Below are 22,114 nucleotides of genomic sequence, written 5' to 3'. Positions count from 1 at the left end.
ACTACACACACACTTCATTTTAGTTATAGTATTTACCGTCACATATTCACTAATATTTAGTAAGTTTTTTAATTCTATATTTCTATAATAATTTTCAATAACCTTCCAACAATACCCTAATTAAATATTATTTCCCCATAATTATTAATGTATATATCCGCCTGTATTTTTAGGTACAGGCACACTATGTGTTGTACATAGATTTATATTTATAATAATCTGCATTTTCTATTCCATTACTTTCTTCTTCATTTTCATATTTACATTTATACAGATAAAGGTATTTATTTACATTTTATTTCATTTGTTTTATAATCTATATCATCCTTATTTTTTGTAAATATTACTCTGAATTAATCTCACCAGCTCTTTTTAAAATAATTGTATATGATTGTCCACTATGAAATGCTGAATGGTCCTTTAACTGTCAATCATGACCTATTATCCTATGGGAACCAGCAGGTTTGATATCTACTATGACAGGTCAGAATATCTATCAATCTTCTGCTAAGAACCAATCAGCAAACAGTACCACTACTATAAGAACAAACAAGGGTTTGAACCCATTGACGCCCTGTGACCAAGCTATTTGCGAAACGTACGTCAGGAAGGAAGGAGACAACATCCTCACGGTCACGTGGTACGCACACGTGACCGCATCGAGCCGTTCTCGGCAAAGTCCGTCGCCAAGGGAACCAGTCTAACAGGAAGTATAGTGCGGCCGGAGCACGGCAGCGGGCAGACGCGGCCGGCACCTTCCCTACACCAGGATCTCCCTCATTATACAAGTAGGACAAAAACTTTATGAACGTACACCTGGATTTGTAAATACACGTGATTTATGCACCAGTGCATTTTCTATTGCACGGACTGGTATTTATAAAATCCTACCCACATGGTACATAGACTATTGTACTATATGTACAAGTGACAGTCAATTATCACCAGCAAGTGAATAAGTGCAATCCTGAGTGTGGTCTACATTTCTATCAAAAAAGCGGATGTGGATACATCTGCTAATTTTGGACCCTATCAAACACACAAACGCCTTCTCTTTTTACACTGCAGAAATCCATATTCATCTCAGTACCAACTGATGATATATATATATCATATGGAATATACTCTGTGTCAACTTATTATTTTCCCACTACTAGAAAATAATTTCTGATTGGTCATTAGAGCTGAAGGTTTCATTGCTTATGTTATTTGATTCTCACAATCCATAGTGTAATCTCATACGTTCATCTTTGTTTTGGAGACCAAACTTGGAGGTTTCCCTCTTTTGCACAGTTAAAATAATACTATGATTTAATGATTGATTTACATACATGTGATAACTGTGCAGTATAGAGGTTTTTTCTACTTGTACTGCGACCACTTAAGCCGTGAAAACTTAAATGGGTATTTAATCTTTTGCTATACGTTATCATCTGTGATAAAAAAAAATTGATATCTTATTTCCACATCAAATCAGCTGTTTCGATACCTGTGGCTCACATAATAACGCAAATTGGCTCTTATCTGTGCCCAATTGGGACACAGTGTGACAAGGGTGAGCATAAGGTCTGCGGTCATACCCCGCTGGAGATGCCCAATCTCATCTGATCTTGGAAGCCAAGCAGTGGAGGGCCGGGTTAAGTACTTGGATAGGAGACTACCAAGGAACACCCTGGTACTGCAAATATTTGCCACCCATCTGTCACCAATATAGAGCATTGTCTTACATCTCGGTTATGACCTATGATTCAACCATCTGCTAGGATCAAAATTCCCATTTGGGATATATAGCAGTTTATAAATGACGGTCATATATATTTACACTAAATGAGCAACGTTTTATCACAGGTTGTCCTACAGTTGGAGTGTGATTATCAACAAAATCATAGATATACCCATTTCGGCCTGTATTAGGTATTTGCACCTTGCAATTTATATATTTTTCTCTATATTTTCGCAATGTCACTATTTAACAAATATCGGCGCTCATTGAACTCCTCAATAATTAATTTTAATGAGAATTAATAAAATATTGCATTTTAGTTAGCTATTGTGACATTTAGTCGTATAACATTATCTGTATATTAGTGCTTCCCAACAAGAGTCTTCTTTTTTCTTTTTTTCTATGTTTACACTGTGAATAACTGACTCGGGGGAGCACCACTGATGGGTAGCTTTCTGATACATAAAAATAAGGAATATGTCACCTTACGTATCTGCTCCCAAAACAAGGATTTGAACCTTAAATTATTTATCAGTTAATACAAATAATTATCATTATACACATACACCAATTATACCAGTGCGGTTTCCAATTTTTTGTTTTCCAATTAGCTTTACAGAGGATACAGAGCCCTGCAGTCCCGGAGATTAGCCCAGCTAGTAGTGAAGATGGCGCCAAAATCTCTGTCAGGAAGTGAGGGAGAGTGAAATGCAGTTCCAGGGCGGGAACACCAGCAGTAGATGCGCCTTATCCCCTATGCTGGACTTCACCACTGGGTACTGTGGAGCCTTTTGTAAACGGATTTTAGTAAATTCGACCTGTGCTCCCTGCCCTGGTGGATATAGTGGGGTCCCTGTGCAGTACAGTGTCCACGCCAGCGGCGCGGTCCGTCTCCTGGGAACGCGATTAACCGGCGGGTCCCACCTGGGGGACCCTCTTACCTCCTCCCTGATGTGCAGTCACGTGATCCAGGAGAGCGTCAGCGGTGTGTGCCTGAAGTCCGGTGCGCCTCCGCTACAAGTACCCGGGAAAAAAAGGCTGCGGGAGTATGCAGCGCTGCTGGGGGAGGTGATGGAGCCGCTGCACAGCATGTCATTATGACATAGAAAGTGCTGCAGCCCTTGAAGTCTTCTGAAAAAGCTCTTTTCAGGGCTGCCTAGCGCAGCCCCACCTGTTAGTGACCAGCACTGCAGGCACCAACTTACAAACTGAGTTCCAGTGCCTTCAGGCTATGTTAGGGGTGTGTGGCGTGTTGCGATTGTGACCGCAAAGGCGCAGTGCCCCGCTGTACAACAACCTCTCAGGACGGTAGTCCTGCAGCGGGGAAGCGGCTCTGACACCTCGCAAGGCCTGTGACCACCACCCCCCCCCTCCCCACACCCTAACTCCCACGGTGCAGGTATGCTGTTGCTCAAACTGCATACCGTAAATAACAAAGATTTAAAAAGAAACTGAAGAAAACTCTCTGGAGCTTGCAGAGTGTGCATCCTCTCCTGAGGGCACTTTTTTCTAAACTGCATGTAGGAGGAGGCATAGAGAGGAGGAGCCAGCACACCCAGTTGAAGAAATTTTAAGTGCACTGGCTCCTTTGGACCCCGTCTATACCCCATCATACTAGATTCCTCCAATATCCCTTATGGATGCTAGAGAAACTTTATTATGCTCCAAGAGACAGCTTGATCATGTTACTTCTCTTTTTTGAAAATGTATATCTTTATTTTTACTTTTAGCTACTATCCAATATTCCTCAGAGTTACAGCACTCTCATTATCCTTCTGGAACTGTCTTGATACTAATAGCAGGTGTTGTTACAATTTATGTTTCCGATTGTTGATACTTTATTGCTACTTTAGCATATAAAGCTCAATTTTCTAGACATTTTGGGGGTCATTCTGACCCGTTTGCTTGCTGCTTTTTATCGCAGCCAAGCGAATGGGTCCCCACTGCGCATGCCAGACGGTCGAAGGCCGTAGCAGGGCTGCGATCGTCTCTGCCTGATTGACAGGCAGAGGCGGTCGCTGGGTGGGAGGGGGCGGAACGGCGTCATTTGGCCGCCATTTCGTTTGCGCGGTCCGGCCAATGCAGGCGTGGCTGGACCGTGCAGGGGGCGGGCCACAGTGGCTGCGTGATGTCACACACAGCCGCTGCGGGCCGGGGAGCGACAAGTAGCTCCCGGCCAACACGCTAAAGCTGCGCTGGTCGGGAGCTAATCTTGAAGTGCAAAGGCATCGACGCTGTGCGATGCCTTTGCATTTCTGCGGGGTGGACTAGCCCTGTGCTGGGCGTCCTCCCGCGTGTCAGTGTGAATGATCGTAGCTGTGCTAAATTTAGCACAGCCATGATCAACTCGGAATGACCTCTTTTTATCCGTGTTCACACTTGAACGATATACCATTTGTACAAGTGATAATTGATATATTGGTAAGATAGGCAGGTGTGTACACCAGATACCAGATACGTCTGAGATGCAGTTGACGGACATATTGCATCGACCTGCAGCACAACCAATGCCATCTGCATGTGCATAGTGTATGAGTGCTGACCGTCCGGCTGCACACGCTGCCAACACTGACATCACAACTCGGAGGGGAAATTTAAATGCCTGCCAAGTTGTGATACCCGGTCTACCATAATGAGCAGCCAATTGGAAGGGTGTCTTCTCCGTGATGTTGGCAGATCTGGCACCTGGCCAGGTGCGTACCCATGCTGTGGTGCAGTTTAAACATTTTATTGAGACGTACACCTGATGTATCCACTTTAAGGTGCAACCTTTTACGCTCTGCAGTTTTTTCTTATTTGTTTGTAATTAATTGTATATATATATATATATATATATATATATATATACAAGCAAATTCTGGCAGCACTCCCAGGTATAGGTGCTAAGTCCCGGTGCCCTCCTAAACCCGCAGAGCCACGAGTCAATAATACAGTCCACTGTAGGCGGCACTCTGGTAATAAAGATGCAAAACAGCAGGTTGCAGCAACAACGTTTCGAAGTTATTTGGTAACCTGAGGATGAAGAATAAACTTCGAAACGTTGTTGCTGCAACCTGCTGTTTTGCATCTTTATTACCAGAGTGCCGTCTACAGTGGACTGTATATATATAAATATATATAAAGTGTTGAAATGCCCGGCACTCCCAGTAAATTACAATGAATCCGGGTGCCCTCCGCAGCAAACAATCCACAAAAAAGCAAAGAAATGGCAGCGGCACTCCGTTAAAGTAAATCAACAAACGTGTATTTAAAGTGAAAATAACATCATAATGGTCACATGAAGAACCAACGTTTCGGGGTCCTGAAACCCCTTTGTCAAGGCGTGAACAATGTGTACATGAAACCCACTTACCTTTATAGCACCCAGGTGAATCCCACACATGGAAGTGAGCAGGGCCGGACGCCGTCAGCCTCGGGGACCGCCGGGGAACTTCCGGCGTCTCCAGGAAGTGACGCGATGTCGGGTGTGTGACGCGGTCGCCATAGCAACCCGCGTCGCATCCCGGTACACCAACGCCGGCCCTGTAAAGCAAAGTGACAGAGACAGACTATGACAGAGGTGACTGATAGGAGGAGCACTTTATACTGTAAAACACAACTGGGACTGGATGAAATATAAATGATTGGGACACAATGTATGAGGAGTTGAATTGTGTTAAACGGTATGTATATACTGGCATAATGAAATGACGTCGGAGATGTATGAAGGTGTGTGGAGGGCATGACAGGAGAGAGCTAAGGAGAAAAATGAGTAATGAAGGAGTGAGAAGAGTGAAAAACGCTGGCAGATGTTTATGAATTAAAGCAGAAATGGGGGGAAAGCAAAGTGAATGAAATTAAAGAAATGGTATATGTGAGGGGAAAGACAGGAGAGAACTAAAGAGGAAATGAAGGAGTGAGAGGAGTGAAAAAAGTTAACAAATGTTAATGAATTAAAGCAGAAGCAGAAATAGAGGGAAAAAGCAAAATGAATATAACTGAAAAGAAGGAATGTGTGAGGGAAAAGAACGGCTGTGTGGTGTGTGTGTGATGAAGCTGAAAAGTAGAAGACTGAGTTTGTGAAATGTGTAGAAAGAGGACCTGGGAGAGACCCAGAGAGTGGAAGAGAGGTAAACGGGGAGTGAATAGTGTGTGTCGGGACGCTGAATGTATGAACCGTGCCCACCGTGCTGGGTGTGAAAAACAAAAAAATTGGAAACCTGAAAAGATTTACCGAATACGTGAAGTGACCAACTGGACAAAGTGAAAATGTGAGAAGCGGCGAAATGTTAGAGATGCAGGTGTGCACGTGAGAGAGGAAAAGTGGAAGAGAGAATGGTGAAACCGAAAGGGTGGTGAGGAGAGGTGGGCAGGCTATGCACAGTGAAAGCTTCCAAAGCTCAATTACAATTCGGTTTTAACTAGTGTCAACTCCTCATACATTGTGTCCCAATCATTTATATTTCGTCCGGTCCCAGTTGTGTTTTACAGTATAAAGTGCTCCGCCTATCAGTCACCTCTGTCATAGTCTGTTTCTGTCACTTTGCTTTACAGGGCCGGCGCTGGTGTTCCGGGATGCGACTCGGGTTGCTATGGCGACCGCGTCACACACCCGACATCGCGTCACTTCCTGGAGTCGCCGGAAGTTCCCCGGCGGTCCCCGAGGCTGACGGCGTCCGGCCCTGCTCACTTCCATGTGTGGGAGTCACCTGGGTGCTATAAAGGTAAGTGGGTTTCATGTACACATTGTTCACGCCTTGACAAAGGGGTTTCAGGACCCCGAAAGGGTCTTCATGTGACCATTATGATGTTATTTTCACTTTAAATACACGTTTGTTGATTTACTTTAACGGAGTGCCGCTGCCATTTCTTTGCTTTTCTGTGGATTGTTTGCTGCGGAGGGCACCCGGATTCATTGTAATTTACTGGGAGTACCGGGCATTTCAACACTTTATACAACGGGCTCCAGGGTTCAGCACTTGTTGCCCACCCGAGCCAAGGCACCCAGCCATAATTTTAGGATTTTTCTTCAGTGCCATCAGGACACCTCAGTAGCAAGGCGGTGTTATCCAGCACTATTGGACACTTCACTATTATTCACCACCTCGTTGCACATTTTTGCGAGGAACACATACTACAAGCACAGCATGGACAAGCTGCAAGCGTGAGGGAACGGCCACCAGGCAGGTTGTCAGACTGCAACAATTCTTAAACGGGACATGTTCAGCTTCAATTCAGAGGATGCCGAGAGATTACGGTTCAAAGAGAGCTTACCGTTAATTGACACACACCTGGAAGCACAGGACATTTTTCATCAACTCCTTCATCTAAGAAAGAAGGAAACGGACTTTCTCATGCACAGCATCTCTCTGTCTGATTATCATCGCGAGCAAATGATCCCACGTGGTTTCAGAATTAGAAATGTACCCACTCTGGGGAGGTATAACCCGGAGTTCTGCCGCAAATGGACGGCCATCCTGAACAAATGCAGCATGGACTTGATTTTACTGGTAATAGAGGAGGTCGGCCGAGAGTTAAGAACGACCAGAGAGAAAATTGCAGCTTTCGAGAAGCAATGTCTAAAATCTATGCAGGAAAACACCACTCAGGATTGGATATCAAAATTACAGACACAAGTCGACCAGTACAGAAGGGAACTGGTCACATTTAAGAGAGACAAACACAGTATAGTCAAAGCGGATTATGAAGAGAATAAGGTGTACCGCTGGCTTATGGGAGGTGATGCTCGCAGAGAGGAACAATCTAGGTTTACCTTCAAAAGGAACTGGCGGAGACGTAGGGATGATTCTACCTATTCGGCCCAGTCTTCAAACAGTGATAGCGAGTTCCCGGCCCCCGAGCCAGATGAGTCCCCGATATCAAGCGGGGCCCCTTTAGGCGGGGCTGCAGCCGCCTCCGGGGATTCCAATCCAAAAGGACGCCCACCCGCAGGGGGGGCCAAAACAAGAGGCAACAGAAGCACCTCCAGCAAACGGAAGACCTAGTATTCAACCTTTCCGACAGAGTTTTTACTTCAGTGGAAATGGCGGTCTTAAATAAAGGCCTATCTTACATCCCTACTAACAGACACGACGAATTCACTTGGAAGATGGATTTACATCGTTTTTCACGCAAGCTTCGTCTCCAAGAATATTTTCAACACCACCAACCAGAACAATCCACGTCTGCCTTTGATAAATTTGAGAGACAACACGCCATTTCAAGGTTCGATCCTCAATCCTCGAATCCATCCCTTAAAACTTTTTCCCGCTTATTGGATAGCTCGGTCCAGCGCTACAATGCCACTTCTACAATGCAGCGTGATAACTTGACCAGGGCAGAAAGAAGAGCCTTTCGGGACTTGAGCAATGCCAGTGATATTATTTTCCGCCCTGCCGATAAGGGGGGCGGCCTGGTAATCCAGAATTTAAAGGCTTACCGGACAGAGGCCTTGAGACAACTAGCCGATGTTCATACATATAGGGAATTGACTTCGGACCCCACAGCAGACTATAAACGCGAATTGGATTCCATTCTGGACGAGGCCTTGGAAAACAAATTCATCACACCGAAATTATACCGAATATTGAAAAAAGAGCATCCAGTCACACCTGTTTTCTTCACCGTTCCCAAAATACATAAGGTTGTCCACAAACCACCGGGCAGACCTATTATTTCTACCAGATCTTCATTATATCAACCTATATCCCAGTTCTTGGATAGTGTTCTCAAACCATTGGTCACCAAACAACGGTCATACATCAAAGACACCACGGACTTCCTCAATATGCTGAACGGCATCCCCTTCGTCCCTAAGGATACTCTGCTGTGTGTCATGGACATCTGTAATCTATACACTAGTATACCACGAGGGTGGCTTAGAGGCCATGCAAGAATTCTTAGAACAAAACAACATGCAAGATGTGGATCGAACACTGTTTATGCGCCTATTGGAATTGACCCTAAAGAGGAATTATTTCCTATTCGATGGTAAATTCTATCTCCAACTGACGGGTTGCGCCATGGGCAGTAATGTGGCACCTTCTTACGCTAACACCGATATGTTCCGTGAGGAACGGAACACCTTCTTTACCAATCAAGCATATGCCCGGAACATCTTAGCATACTGTCGCTACATCGACGACGTCTTTATGCTTTGGACCGGCAGCAAAGAAGAGTTTACCAATATGATGGAAGATATCAACCTAGCAGCGGTCCACATTAAATTTACCTATCAGTGTGATACTTCCAGCATCAACTACTTGGACGTACAAGTCACCATACACAACAACAGGATTGACACCTCTATTTATACCAAACCCACGGACAAAAACACCATGCTTTTGGCTAGCAGTCACCATCCCAAACCTCTCGTTAGGGGACTACCTCGGCCCCAATTAATACGTATTGCCAGGATACACAGCGACCGCGATACTCTGGGAGCCCAGTTGGATAGAGTAAACAACAAATTCCTACAGAGAGGCTACAATAAGACTGACTTGCTGAAGCATAAACATGAGGTCATGAAGATGGACAGAAAAGATCTGCTGCGCCCATCATTAAGAAAAAAGGATGACATAATACCCTGGAAAAGCCAGTTCTGTACCTCCAGCCCGGTGGTCCAACGGGCCACCCGGGCGTTGTGGCCCATAGTGGCCACTGATGAGAAACTAGTTTGTTTCAAAAACAGGAGGCCAATGAACTGTTTCGTGAGGGCCAGAAACATCAAATATGATCGTACATGCTGACATCACGGCTTTACCAGCTCTACACCGCCCCATTTCCTCACTAAACAGCCAGGCTGCTATAAATGCCTGGGGTGCACCACTTGTAAGAACATGATTAGCGGATCATCCTTTAAACATCCATCCAAGGACCTAACGTACAAATTAAAGTATGTCCTGACCTGTACATCCACCCATGTGGTATACTTCATCACCTGCCCATGCGGGCTAGGGTACGTAGGCAAGACCATCACCAGCTTCAGAACAAGGATGGCACAACATAGGTCAGCCATCAATGCGGCCATTAAGAAGGAGAGTTCCGATCAGCCAGTGGCGCAACATTTTGCAGCAATGGGACATTCAGTAGAGTCGTTGAAACACATGATTATAGATCACGTCCCAGCACAACTTAGAGGAATGGGGGGACAGGAATGGGGCTCTATTGAGGTTGGAGGCTCGCTGGATATTTAAATTGGAAACCTTCCCACCAAGGGGACTTAACGACAAGATCCAGTGGAACAGCCTTTAACACATTGAACTCAAAACTCTAATGTCCAACAGGACACTAGATAAAACCAAATTGTAATTGAGCTTTGGAAGCTTTCACTGTGCATAGCCTGCCCACCTCTCCTCACCACCCTTTCGGTTTCACCTTTCTCTCTTCCACTTTTCCTCTCTCACGTGCACACCTGCATCTCTAACCTTTCGCCGCTTCTCACATTTTCACTTTGTCCAGTTGGTCACTTCACGTATTCGGTAAATCTTTTCAGGTTTCCAATTTTTTTGTTTTTCACACCCAGCACGGTGGGCACGGTTCATACATTCAGCGTCCCGACACACACTATTCACTCCCCGTTTACCTCTCTTCCACTCTCTGGGTCTCTCCCAGGTCCTCTTTCTACACATTTCACAAACTCCGTCTTCTACTTTTCAGCTTCATCACACACACACCACACAACCGTTCTTTTCCCTCACACATTCTTTCTTTTCAGTTATATTCATTTTGCTTTTTCCCTCTATTTCTGCTTTAATTCATTAACATTTGTTAACTTTTTTCACTCCTCTCACTCCTTCATTTCCTCTTTAGTTCTCTCCTGTCTTTCCCCTCACATATACCATTTCTTTAATTTCATTCACTTTGCTTTCCCCTCATTTCTGCTTTAATTCATAAACATCTGCCAGCGTTTTTCACTCCTCACTCCTTCATTACTCATTTTTCTCCTTAGCTCTCTCCTGTCATGCCCTCCACACACCTTCATACACCGCCGACGTCATTTCATTATGCCAGTATATACATACCGTTTAACACAATTCAACTCCTCATACATTGTGTCCCAATCATTTATATTTCGTCCGGTCCCAGTTGTGTTTTACAGTATAAAGTGCTCCTCCTATCAGTCACCTCTGTCATAGTCTGTCTCTGTCACTTTGCTTTACAGGGCCGAAGCTGGTGTTCCGGGATGCGACGCGGGTTGCTATGGCGACCGCGTCACACACCCGACATCGCGTCACTTCCTGGAGACGCCGGAAGTTCCCCGGCGGTCCCCAAGGCTGACGGCGTCCGGCCCTGCTCACTTCCATGTGTGGGATTTACCTGGGTGCTATAAAAGTAAGTGGGTTTCATGTACACATTGTTCACGCCTTGACAAAGGGGTTTCAGGACCCCGAAACGTTGGTTCTTCATGTGACCATTATATTTTCACTTTAAATACACGTTTGTTGATTTACTTTAACGGAGTGCCGCTGCCATTTCTTTGATTTTTTTGTATATATATATATAATAAGAATTTACTTACCGATAATTCTATTTCTCGGAGTCCGTAGTGGATGCTGGGGTTCCTGAAAGGACCATGGGGAATAGCGGCTCCGCAGGAGACAGGGCACAAAAAAGTAAAGCTTTTACCAGATCAGGTGGTGTGCACTGGCTCCTCCCCCTATGACCCTCCTCCAGACTCCAGTTAGGTACTGTGCCCGGACGAGCGTACACAATAAGGGAGGCAATTTGAATCCCGGGTAAGACTCATACCAGCCACACCAATCACACCGTACAACTTGTGATCTAAACCCAGTTAACAGTATGATAACAGAAAGAGCCTCTTAAAGATGGCTCCTTAACAATATAACCCGAATTTGTTAACAATAACTATGTACAGTATTGCAGATAATCCGCACTTGGGATGGGCGCCCAGCATCCACTACGGACTCCGAGAAATAGAATTATCGGTAAGTAAATTCTTATTTTCTCTATCGTCCTAAGTGGATGCTGGGGTTCCTGAAAGGACCATGGGGATTATACCAAAGCTCCCAAACGGGCGGGAGAGTGCGGATGACTCTGCAGCACCGAATGAGAGAATTCCAAGTCCTCTTTTGCCAGGGTATCAAATTTGTAGAATTTTACAAACGTGTTTTCCCCCGACCCACGTAGCTGCTCGGCAGAATTGTAATGCCGAGACCCCTCGGGCAGCCGCCCAAGATGAGCCCACCTTCCTTGTGGAATGGGCCTTAACAGATTTAGGCTGTGGCAGGCCTGCCACAGAATGAGCAAGTTGAATTGTGTTACAAATCCAACGAGCAATCGTCTGCTTAGAAGCAGGGGCACCCAACTTGTTGGGTGCATATAGTATCAACAGCGAGTCAGATTTTCTGACTTCAGCCGTCCTTGAAAATGTATATTTTTAAGGCTCTGACAACGTCCAACAACTTGGAGTCCTCCAAGTCGCCAGTGGCCGCAGGCACCACAATAGGTTGGTTCAGGTGAAACGCTGATACCACCTTAGGGAGAAAATGCGGACGAGTCCTCAGTTCTGCCCTATCCGAATGGAAGATTAGATAAGGGCTTTTATAAGATAAAGCCGCCAATTCAGATACTTTCCTGGCGGAAGCCAGGGCCAGTAACATAGTCACTTTCCATGTGAGATATTTAAAATCCACCTTTTTCAATGGTTCAAACCAATGGGATTTGAGGAAATCTAAAACTACATTTAGATCCCACGGTGCCACCGGAGGCACCACAGGAGGCTGTATATGCAGTACTCCTTTAACAAAAGTCTGTACCTCAGGAACTGAGGCCAATTCTTTTTGGAAGAATATTGACAGGGCCGAAATTTGAACCTTAATAGATCTCAATTTGAGACCCATAGACAATCCTGATTGTAGGAAATGTAGGAAACGACCCAGTTGAAATTCCTCCGTCGGAACACTCCGATCCTCGCACCACGCGACATATTTTCGCCAAATGCGGTGATAATGTTTCGCGGTGACTTCCTTCCTTGCCTTAATCAAGGTAGGAATGACTTCTTCTGGAATGCCTTTCCCTTTTAGGATCTGGCGTTCAACCGCCATGCCGTCAAACGCAGCCGCGGTAAGTCTTGAAAGAGACAGGGACCCTGTTGTAGCAGGTCCCTTCTCAGAAGTAGAGGGCACGGGTCGTCCGTGACCAACTCTTGAAGTTCCGGGTACCAAGTCCTTCTTGGCCAATCCGGAGCCACTAGTATTGTTCTTACTCCTCTTCACCGTATAATCTTCAATACCTTTGGTATGAGAGGCAGAGGAGGAAACACATATACTGATTTGTACACCCAAGGTGTTACCAGTGCGTCCACAGCTATTGCCTGTGGATCTCTTGACCTGGCGCAATATTTGTCCAGTTTCTTGTTGAGGCGAGACGCCATCATGTCTACCATTGGTCTTTCCCAACAGTTTATTAGCATGTGGAAGACTTCTGGATGAAGACCCCCCTCTCCCGGGTGAATATCGTGTCTGCTGAGGAAGTCTGCTTCCCAGTTGTCCACGCCCGGGAAGAACACTGCTGACAGTGCTATTACGTGAGTCTCCGCCCAGCGAAGAATCTTGGCAGCTTCTGCCATTGCACTCCTGCTTCTTGTGCCGCCCTGTCTGTTTACATGGGCGACCGCCGTGATGTTGTCCGACTGAATCAACACCGGTTTTCCTTGCAGGAGTGGTTCCGCCTGGCTTAGAGCATTTTAGATTGCTCTTAGTACCAGAATGTTTATGTGAAGAGACTTTTCCAGGTTCGTCCATACCCCCTGGAAGTTTCTTCCTTGTGTGACTGCTCCCCAACCTCTCAGGCTGGCGTCCGTGGTCACCAGGATCAAATCCTGTATGCCGAATCTGCGGCCCTCCAATAGATGAGCCTTTTGCAACCACCACAGAAGATATACCCTTGTCCTTGGCGACAGGGTTATTCGCAGGTGCATCTGAGGATGCGACCCTGACCATTTGTCCAACAGATCCCTTTGGAAAATTCTTGCATGGAATCTGCCGAATGGAATTGCTTCGTAAAAAGCCACCATTTTTCCCAGGACTCTTGTGCATTGATGTACAGACACCTTTCCTGGTTTTAGGAGGTTCCTGACAGGTCGGATAACTCCTTGGCTTTTTCCTCGGGAAGAAAAACCTTTTTCTGAACCGTGTCCAGAATCATCCCTAGGAACAGCAGACGTATCGTCGGAAAACAGCTGCGATTCTTGGAATATTTAGAATCCAGTCGTGCCGTCGAAGAACTACTTTAGATAGTGCTCTTCCGACCTCCAACTGTTCTCTGGAACTTGCCCTTTTTAGGTCGTGCAAGTAAGGGATAATTTAGATGCCTTTTTTCTTTGAAGAAACATCTTTTCGGCCATTACCTTGGTAAAAAGGCCCGGGGTGCCGTGGATAATTCAAACGGCATCGTCTGAAACTGATATTGACAGTTCTGTACCACGAACCAGAGGTACCCTTGATGAGAAGGACAAAATTTGGACATGGAGGTAATCCTTGATGTCCAGGGACACCATATAGTCCCCTTTTTTCCGGTTCGCTATCACTGCTCTGAGTGACTTTATCTCGATTTGAACCTTTTATGTAAGTGTTCAAAACATTTTAGATTTAGACTATGTGTCACCAAGCCGTCTGGCTTCAGTACCACAATATAGTGTGGAAAAATAATACCCTTTTCCTTGTCGTAGGAGGGGTACTTTGATTATCACCTGCTGGATATACAGCTTGTGAATTGTTTCCAATGCTGCCTCCCTGTCGGAGGGAGCCGTTGGTAAAGCAGACTTCAGGAACCTGCGAGGAGAAGATGTCTCGACTCTCCAATCTTTACCCCTGGGATAATACTCGTACGATCTAGGGGTCAACTTGCGAGTGATCCCACTGCGCCCTGAGACTCTTGAGACTACCCCCCCACCTTGAGTCCGCTTGCACGGCCCCAGCGTCATGCTGAGGACTTGGCAGACGCGGTGGAGGGCTTCTTTTCCTGGGAAAGGGCTGCCTGCTGCAGTCTACTTCCCTTACCTCTATGTCTGGGCAGATATGACTGGCCTTTTGCCTGCATGCCCTCATGGGAAAGGAAAGATTGAGGCTGAAAAGACGGTGTCTTTTTTAGCTGAGATGTAACTTGGGGTAAAAAAGGTTGGATTTCCCAGCTGTTGCTGTGGTCCCCAGGTCCGATGGACCGACCCCCAAATAACTCCTTCCCTTTATACAGCAATACTTCCATCTGCCGTATGGGATCTGTATCACCTGACCACTGTCGTGTCCCTGACATCTTCTGGGAGATATGGACAACGCACTTATCTTGATGCCAGAGAGCAAATATCCCTCTGTGCATCTCACATACATATATATAGAATGCATCCTATTAAATGCTCTACATGAATAAAATATTTTCAGTCAGGGAATCCGACCAAGCCAACCCAGCACTGCATCTCCAGGCTGATGGCGATCGCTGGTCGCAGTATAACCACCGTATGTGTGTATATACTTTTTAGGATATTTTTCCAGCTTCCTATCAGCTGGCTCCTTGAGGGCGGCCGTATCTGGAGACGGTAACGCCACTTGATAAGCGTGTGAGCGCCTTATCACCCTAAGGGGTGTTTCCCAACGTACCCTAATTTCTGGCGGGAAAGGGTATAACGCCAATATTTGCTATCGGGGTAACCCTACGCATCATCACACACTTCATTTTATTTTATCTGATTCAGGAAAAACTACAGGTAGTTTTTTCACTCCCACATAATACCCTTTCTTGTGGTACTTGTAGTATCAGAAACACGTAACACCTCCTTCATTGCCCTTAACGTGTGGCCCTAATGAGAAATACGTTTGTTTATTCACCGTCGACACTGTATTCAGTGTCCGTGTCTGTGTCTGTGTCGACCGACTGAGGTAAATGGGCGTTTTTAAAACCCCTGACGGTGTTTCTGAGACGCCTGGACCGGTCCTAATAGATTGTCGGCCGTCTCATGTCGTCAACCGACCTTGCAGCGTGTTGACATTCTCACGTAATTCTCTAAATAAGCCATCCATTCCGGTGTCGACTCCCTAGAGAGTGACATCACCATTACAGGCAATTTCTCCGCCTCCTCACCAACATCGTCCTCATACATGTCGACACACACGTACCGACACACAGCACACACACCGGGAATGCTCTGACAGAGGACAGGACCCACTAGCCCTTTGGGGAGACAGAGGGAGAGTCTGCCAGCACACACCAAAAACGCTATAATTTTATAGGGACAACCTTATATAAGTGTTTCTCCCTTATAGCATCTTTTATATATATACAATATCGCCAAAATCAGTGCCCCCCCTCTCTGTTTTAACCCTGTTTCTGTAGTGCAGTGCAGGGGAGAGCCTGGGAGCCTTCTCTCCAGCTTTTCTGTGAGAGAAAATGGCGCTGTGTGCTGAGGAGATAGGCCCCGCCCCTTTTTCGGCGGGCTCGTCTCCCGCTATTTTTGAAGTTAGGCAGGGGTTAAATATCTCCATATAGCCTCTGTGGGCTATATGTGAGGTATTTTTTGCCTCTAATAAGGTTTTTATTTGCCTCTCAGAGCGCCCCCCCCAGCGCTCTGCACCCTCAGTGACTGTTGTGTGAAGTGTGCTGAGAGGAAAATGGCGCACAGCTGCAGTGCTGTGCGCTACCTTTATGAAGACTCAGGAGTCTTCAGCCGCCGATTTTGGACCTCTTCTCTCTTCAGCGTCTGCAAGGGGGCCGGCGGCGCGGCTCCGGTGACCATCCAGGCTGTACCTGTGATCGTCCCTCTGGAGCTAGTGTCCAGTAGCCAAGCAGCAAATCCACTCTGCACGCAGGTGAGTTCACTACTTCTCCCCTAAGTCCCTCGTTGCAGTGATCCTGTTGCCAGCAGGACTCACTGTAAAGTAAAAAACCTAAGCTAAACTTTCTCTAAGCAGCTCTTTAGGAGAGCCACCTAGATTGCACCCTTCTCGTTCGGGCACAAAATCTAACTGGAGTCTGGAGGAGGGTCATAGGGGGAGGAGCCAGTGCACACCACCTGATCTGGTAAAAGCTTTACTTTTTTGTGCCCTGTCTCCTGCGGAGCCGCTATTCCCCATGGTCCTTTCAGGAACCCCAGCATCCACTTAGGACGATAGAGAAATATATATATATTTATTTTTTTATTGTTATTATCATTTTTACATTTCTCTGCTGTTTCTTGTTACCAGACAGTGCAGACGCCAGCTCCATGTTTTTTTTCGTATGGGGCCAGATACTGCCCACTTGCTATAGTGGACACATACATAAGTTTGATTAGATACTGTCCCACTTTCTACAATAGCTGGAAACATGGCTAGATATATTACAATACAGAGCCAGCCCTGTTACCGCCCCACTGCCTGCACAGAAAGAGCAATAATAAACACTCAACCACCATAACGCAGGGAGTAGACACAGGCAGCCCATTCTCTTCTCTATGTACTGCAGTGGGGAGAGGGACTCAAGTCACTCGCTTTTACCGCCGGTAACCGCACCCTTCCTTTCATACCGGAGGATGGAGCTGCTCTGCCCTCCAGTCTGACGCCGCCAGCGCTGTGACGCAACCTGTGACGCGGCCAAGGAATACGAAATGTCGAGCAGCGGTGACGTTTCAAACGTCACCGCTGCGCGACTTTCGCAGTGCCGGGCGGTTGGGGCATCTTGCCGTGAGCCCGAGCAATAAAGCGGGGGAGAACACTGCCGGCCTATGCCACCGCACAGTTTTATTGGTAAAAGCGAACTCATGGGTAATGTGTTACAAATGTTCAGCGCTGGTCATGATACACAATGCATCTTGCACGTACTACTAAGCATGCACCATGTAAAACTAGTCTATGAAGATTAAGCTTACCTCTGTAGATCTACGCTGTGGAGATGATGTCTCTGAAATAAAAAGATAATGCTTTTCCACACCCTGCCTTATTTATAGCATGCTGTAGTTGTTACTGTATGTTTGTGGATCCTATGTTGATGGCTTTACATTGATCATTTTTTCCCCCCCTCCCAGGGAACATGAAGATGGTCAGCAGCCAGCCCAAGTATGACCTGATAAAGGAGGTGGGCCGTGGCAGCTATGGGGTGGTGTATGAGGCATTAGTTCGCAGGACATGTCAGCGAGTAGCGGTGAAAAAGATCCGTTGCCAGGCACCAGAAAATGTTGAGTTGGCTCTGCGTGAGTTTTGGGCTTTGAGTAGCATCCAGGGCCAACACCCCAATGTAATTCACTTGGAGGAGTGTGTTTTGCAGAGAGATGGCACAGTACAGCGCATGTTACATGGATCCAGCTCCGCACTTTATCTTCCGGTGAGAAGGACGCAATCGCAAAATAATGGTTTGGCTAGTTCAGATAGAGATTATGATTCAACATATGTTATGTCATTTCATCTGTGTTATACACTGTTGCCTGGTAGTATTTATTGTTCCAAATTTTGGGTAATCCTCTTACTCATCCATACCTTACATACATTTCTGCAAAGAGGTGATGTAAGAAATGTTTTATGAATGGCCAGTGACTGTAGTCACATTGCAGTGTCTGTTTCCCATTCACTGTACTGCTTTAATTTGCCTCTTTTGTTACAAAAACATGTGTGATCAGAAGTGGTGGAAGTCTTATCAACACACTCTGGAATTAAATAATTGAAAGTTTCTTGATAACAGCCACCCTTTGGAATATCGTAACCTATACAGTGGGTCTTAGTGACTGACCACTTATTGTGATCTTTTTTGTGTCTTAATAAGACAGGCTCAGAAGGAGTACTGCAGTGTAATATAGTAAACCTAATATATTTTTGTAATAAATAAAAAAAATAAAGGTGGAGATTTTTACAATACAGGTATGGGATCTATTATCTGTAAATCTTATAACTTCATGTTTTTGTATAAGGAGAGTCATTCAGTTGGCTGTGTACACACTTTGCGATATATCACTCATTTGATTGGTGAATGCTATATATATCACTAGCGGATCGGCGGGTGTGTATAGATGACCAGATTGGCTGCTTGGTCGGCAGATCATTCGTTAAGTGTGTACCCAGCTTTACTTGTGTGCACTGTGCCTAAAATCTGCTTAGTTCATCGTCAACAAACCCCAGATGCACTTATTTCTTAGGTAATAGAAAAAGAAAAAAAAGAAACCAAACAATCATTAATGACCAGTGTGCGTATGCTGCTATTTTTTTTTCTACTCCAGAAGTGTAATTAAATGTCCACTCTACAATATTACTTAGGACTGCGTGTTGCATTACTGTTCAATTGTACTGCAATGCTCATTACATGAGATTGGTTAAGTCATCTTCCAATTCTATTTTTATTTTGTTTTATTTTCTTGAAGTTGGTGGAAACCTCTCTGAAAGGTGAGATTGCCTTTGACCCACGCAGCACATATTGTCTATGGTTTGTGATGGATTTCTGTGATGGAGGGGATATGAATGAATACATCTTAACACGAAGGCCAAGTCGTCGAACTAACACCAGCTTCATGCTTCAGCTAAGTAGTGCCCTTGCATTCCTACACAAGAACCAAATAATTCACCGAGACCTAAAGCCTGACAACATTTTGGTGTGCAAATCCCGGGATGGTATAGATGAACCTACCTTGAAGGTGGCTGACTTTGGACTGAGCAAAGTATGCTCCAGCTCAGGGCTGAACCCAGAAGAACCAGCCAGTGTCAACAAAAGCTTTTTATCTACAGCTTGTGGCACGGATTTTTACATGGCGCCTGAGGTATGGGAAGGTCACTACACAGCAAAGGCAGACATTTTTGCACTGGGGGTGATTCTGTGGGCTATGCTGGAGCGTATAACTATTATAGACCATCACACCAAGAAAAGGCTGCTTGGGGGCTATGTTCAACGGGGTACTCAAGTTGTTCCAGTAGGAGAGGCACTACTGGAGAACCCTAAAATGGAACTCGTGCTTCCCGTAAAGAAAAAGTCCATGAATCGATGCATGAAACAGCTGCTGCTTCAAATGCTTTCAGCCAACCCTCAGGAGCGGCCAGATGCCTTTCAACTTGAACTGCGGCTTATTCAGATTGCCTTCAGAGACTACACGTGGGAAACGTGACATCCAACCATAACAAGTAGTAGAAAAAGCAGAACAAAGGTGTTGGGGTTTGCAGGGAAGTTTGCTATGGTTACTGGGTATTTTTAAGTCACATGACCAGCATGGTGACTCCAATATACAGTACTTGTACCTGTAAAAGTTAAACATATGTAATGGTGTATCTTACCATACTTATTTTACCTCTCTGATATTCCCTCCTTTCATATGAAATGTCTGGAGCTGGCTGCATTACTGCATCTGTGGTATCAGGGGACATGTAATTTAAGATCCCTATAGGTTTCCCCTACCATTACTATTGTGTAAAACTTCCTGGAAGAATTTGGGTATACCTCCTACAGGGCTGCTATCAAATTTACTCTCCCATGGAAACAGAGGGATTTAATTTAACATTGCACATTACAATGGGATTACTAGACTTCCCAAAGAATGTATGTGTCCATCTGCTGCTGCGTGACTAGACTGTGATTCCATGGATCACTCTGAATGTGTATTTATTAATACAAAGATGAATTTTGCCCCCTGTCACTATAGACATCTACATTTTGGTAAGTAGTCTGTTATCAGTTTAGTTAAATATTGGGAGTCTGTCTTGTCCACCTCTAAGACTCCTACTTACATCCTGCGAATACTAAGGGCCCAAATGTAATATGGGGCCTAATTCAGACCTGATCGCTGTTGTGTGAAAACTCGCACAGCGGACGATTATCGAATGACTGCCTATGCACTGCAATGCGCAGCCGTGAGCCCAAACAGCAACAGAATGCTGCGAAAATTTTGATCGCTAGGCGTACACAAGGTGATTGACGGGAAGCTGATGTTTGTGGGTGGTAACTGGCCATTTTCAGGGAGTGTCGGGGAAAAATGCAGGCATTCCCAAGCGTTTTCTGGGCGGTTGTGTGACATCCGCTCTAGTCCCGAATAGCCTGACTATTGCACTGTAGGAGTAAATTCTGGGCTACGCACAGACTGAAAAATCATTTGATGGTGAGTGAGTTCCAAACAGATTTGCAGCTGTCCGCTGTCTGGCGAAGTTTTCGTACGACGTACACATGCATTCGCACACTTGCACAAGGCGGGTTTTCACTGTATTGGCAAAGACTATCTGATCGCAACCCTCTGTAAATTTGCAGACGAGCGATCAGGTCTGAATTAGGCCCATGGTTTGAGATTGAAGTACAGATATTTCTTCAGTTTTGCTGGAGTATTTAAAACCATAATGTTTGTAAAGGCATGATCAACCTGGTATTGACTTAAATACTGCACTTTTTCAAACTCTGGGCCCTATTACATTTGTCATTAGATGTGTTGCCATAAACCTTTATTATTGACACCTGGAGACTGGTTTTGGTATGTGTCCTTGTCTTATGACAATGTGAAAATCTTTTCATACTTGCATGTAAATACTTCAGAGCCACCATCTAAGACATAGGTTCTCAAACTCGGTCCTCAGGACCCCACACAGTGCATGTTTTGAAGGTAACCCAGCAGGTGCACAGGTGTATTAATTACTCACTGACACATTTTAAAAGGTCCACTGGTGGAGCTAATTATTTCACTTGTGATTCTGTGAGGAGACCTGCAAAACATGCACTGTGTGGGGTCCTGAGGACCGAGTTTGAGAACCCGTGATCTAAGATATTCAACTCCCCTGTGATGCTGGAACAGAATTCATATGGGTAAAACTTTTCAATAGTTTTGCTCACCCACTGTGTGCTACTGAAAAGACGTCTGCCTGCTCATTTCCAGAATTCTAGAAGTGTGAAGGAAGAAAAATAAATGTCCCTATGTCTCTGAAGCTTTAAAAATAAACCATACAATTTTTCACATAATATACTTCATTGCTTTTATTAAAAAAATTTTTTATAATAAATGATACAATTACAATATGAGAACAGATGGGGAATTGCGATTAAACATATAAGTTATTGTGAAATGTTTGCTGTTGAATAAATTGTGAATAGAATAAATGCAGCTTGTGTGCCTGTGATAGTGTTTTTTGTTGTTTTTTCTTTAACACTGTACTTTTTTTTTTTTTTTGTCTGTCTGGTTACAGTTTATGTAGGTTTTTGTTTGTAGCTTTAAAAAATAAAATAACAAAAACTAACTTGGTTTTAAAAATCATAATTAGTTGGGTAACGCCCTTAGCCACTCTTTGGTCAGAGATAAGCACAGGAAACTAAAAGCAAACTCTTCTCAGCGTGGACAGTAGATTTACCTTCTAACCAACAAGGGTTTGTATTTCTCCTTCTAAATGTGTAACAGAACATGTTTTACTACTTGTTTGCAAATGATCAATTTCTAAATTTAAAAAAATAAGTATTTTATTGATAATGTGCTAC

General features: G+C 44.9%; 1 protein-coding gene and 1 pseudogene across 2 annotated transcripts; both read left to right on the top strand.

The window, feature by feature from the left end:
• The first annotated feature begins 1,566 nt into the window (after nucleotides 1–1,566).
• On the top strand, nucleotides 1,567–1,687 carry LOC135051637 (5S ribosomal RNA; annotated as a pseudogene).
• Nucleotides 1,688–17,203: 15,516 nt separating this feature from the next.
• Nucleotides 17,204–21,762, top strand: PDIK1L (PDLIM1 interacting kinase 1 like). Of its 2 annotated transcripts, none has more exons than XM_063954755.1 (3): nucleotides 17,204–17,457; nucleotides 17,718–18,013; nucleotides 19,041–21,762. In XM_063954755.1, the coding sequence occupies exons 1-3, from the start codon at nucleotides 17,418–17,420 to the stop codon at nucleotides 19,773–19,775; spliced, it is 1,071 nt and encodes a 356-aa protein (XP_063810825.1). In that variant the 5' UTR covers nucleotides 17,204–17,417; the 3' UTR covers nucleotides 19,776–21,762. The 2 variants fall into 2 exon arrangements, with proteins under 2 accessions (XP_063810825.1, XP_063810826.1); XM_063954756.1 differs by having other exon boundaries at nucleotides 17,208–17,439.
• The last annotated feature ends 352 nt before the right edge of the window (nucleotides 21,763–22,114 follow it).

Source organism: Pseudophryne corroboree, chromosome 2 (assembly GCF_028390025.1).
Source record: "Pseudophryne corroboree isolate aPseCor3 chromosome 2, aPseCor3.hap2, whole genome shotgun sequence".
Lineage (NCBI taxonomy): Eukaryota > Metazoa > Chordata > Amphibia > Anura > Myobatrachidae > Pseudophryne > Pseudophryne corroboree.
Note: the sequence above shows the minus strand (reverse complement) of the source record. Positions and strands in the feature narration are given on the sequence as shown.

Excerpts from the sequence above, each read along its gene's own strand:
- PDIK1L (XM_063954755.1), top strand. The coding sequence starts at position 17,418 with ATGCCACCGCACAGTTTTATTGGTAAAAGCGAACTCATGG. Across the intron at positions 17,458-17,717 it reads TGGTAAAAGCGAACTCATGG|GGAACATGAAGATGGTCAGC; the intron begins GTAATGTGTTAC and ends CCCCCCTCCCAG. Across the intron at positions 18,014-19,040 it reads GCTCCGCACTTTATCTTCCG|TTGGTGGAAACCTCTCTGAA; the intron begins GTGAGAAGGACG and ends ATTTTCTTGAAG.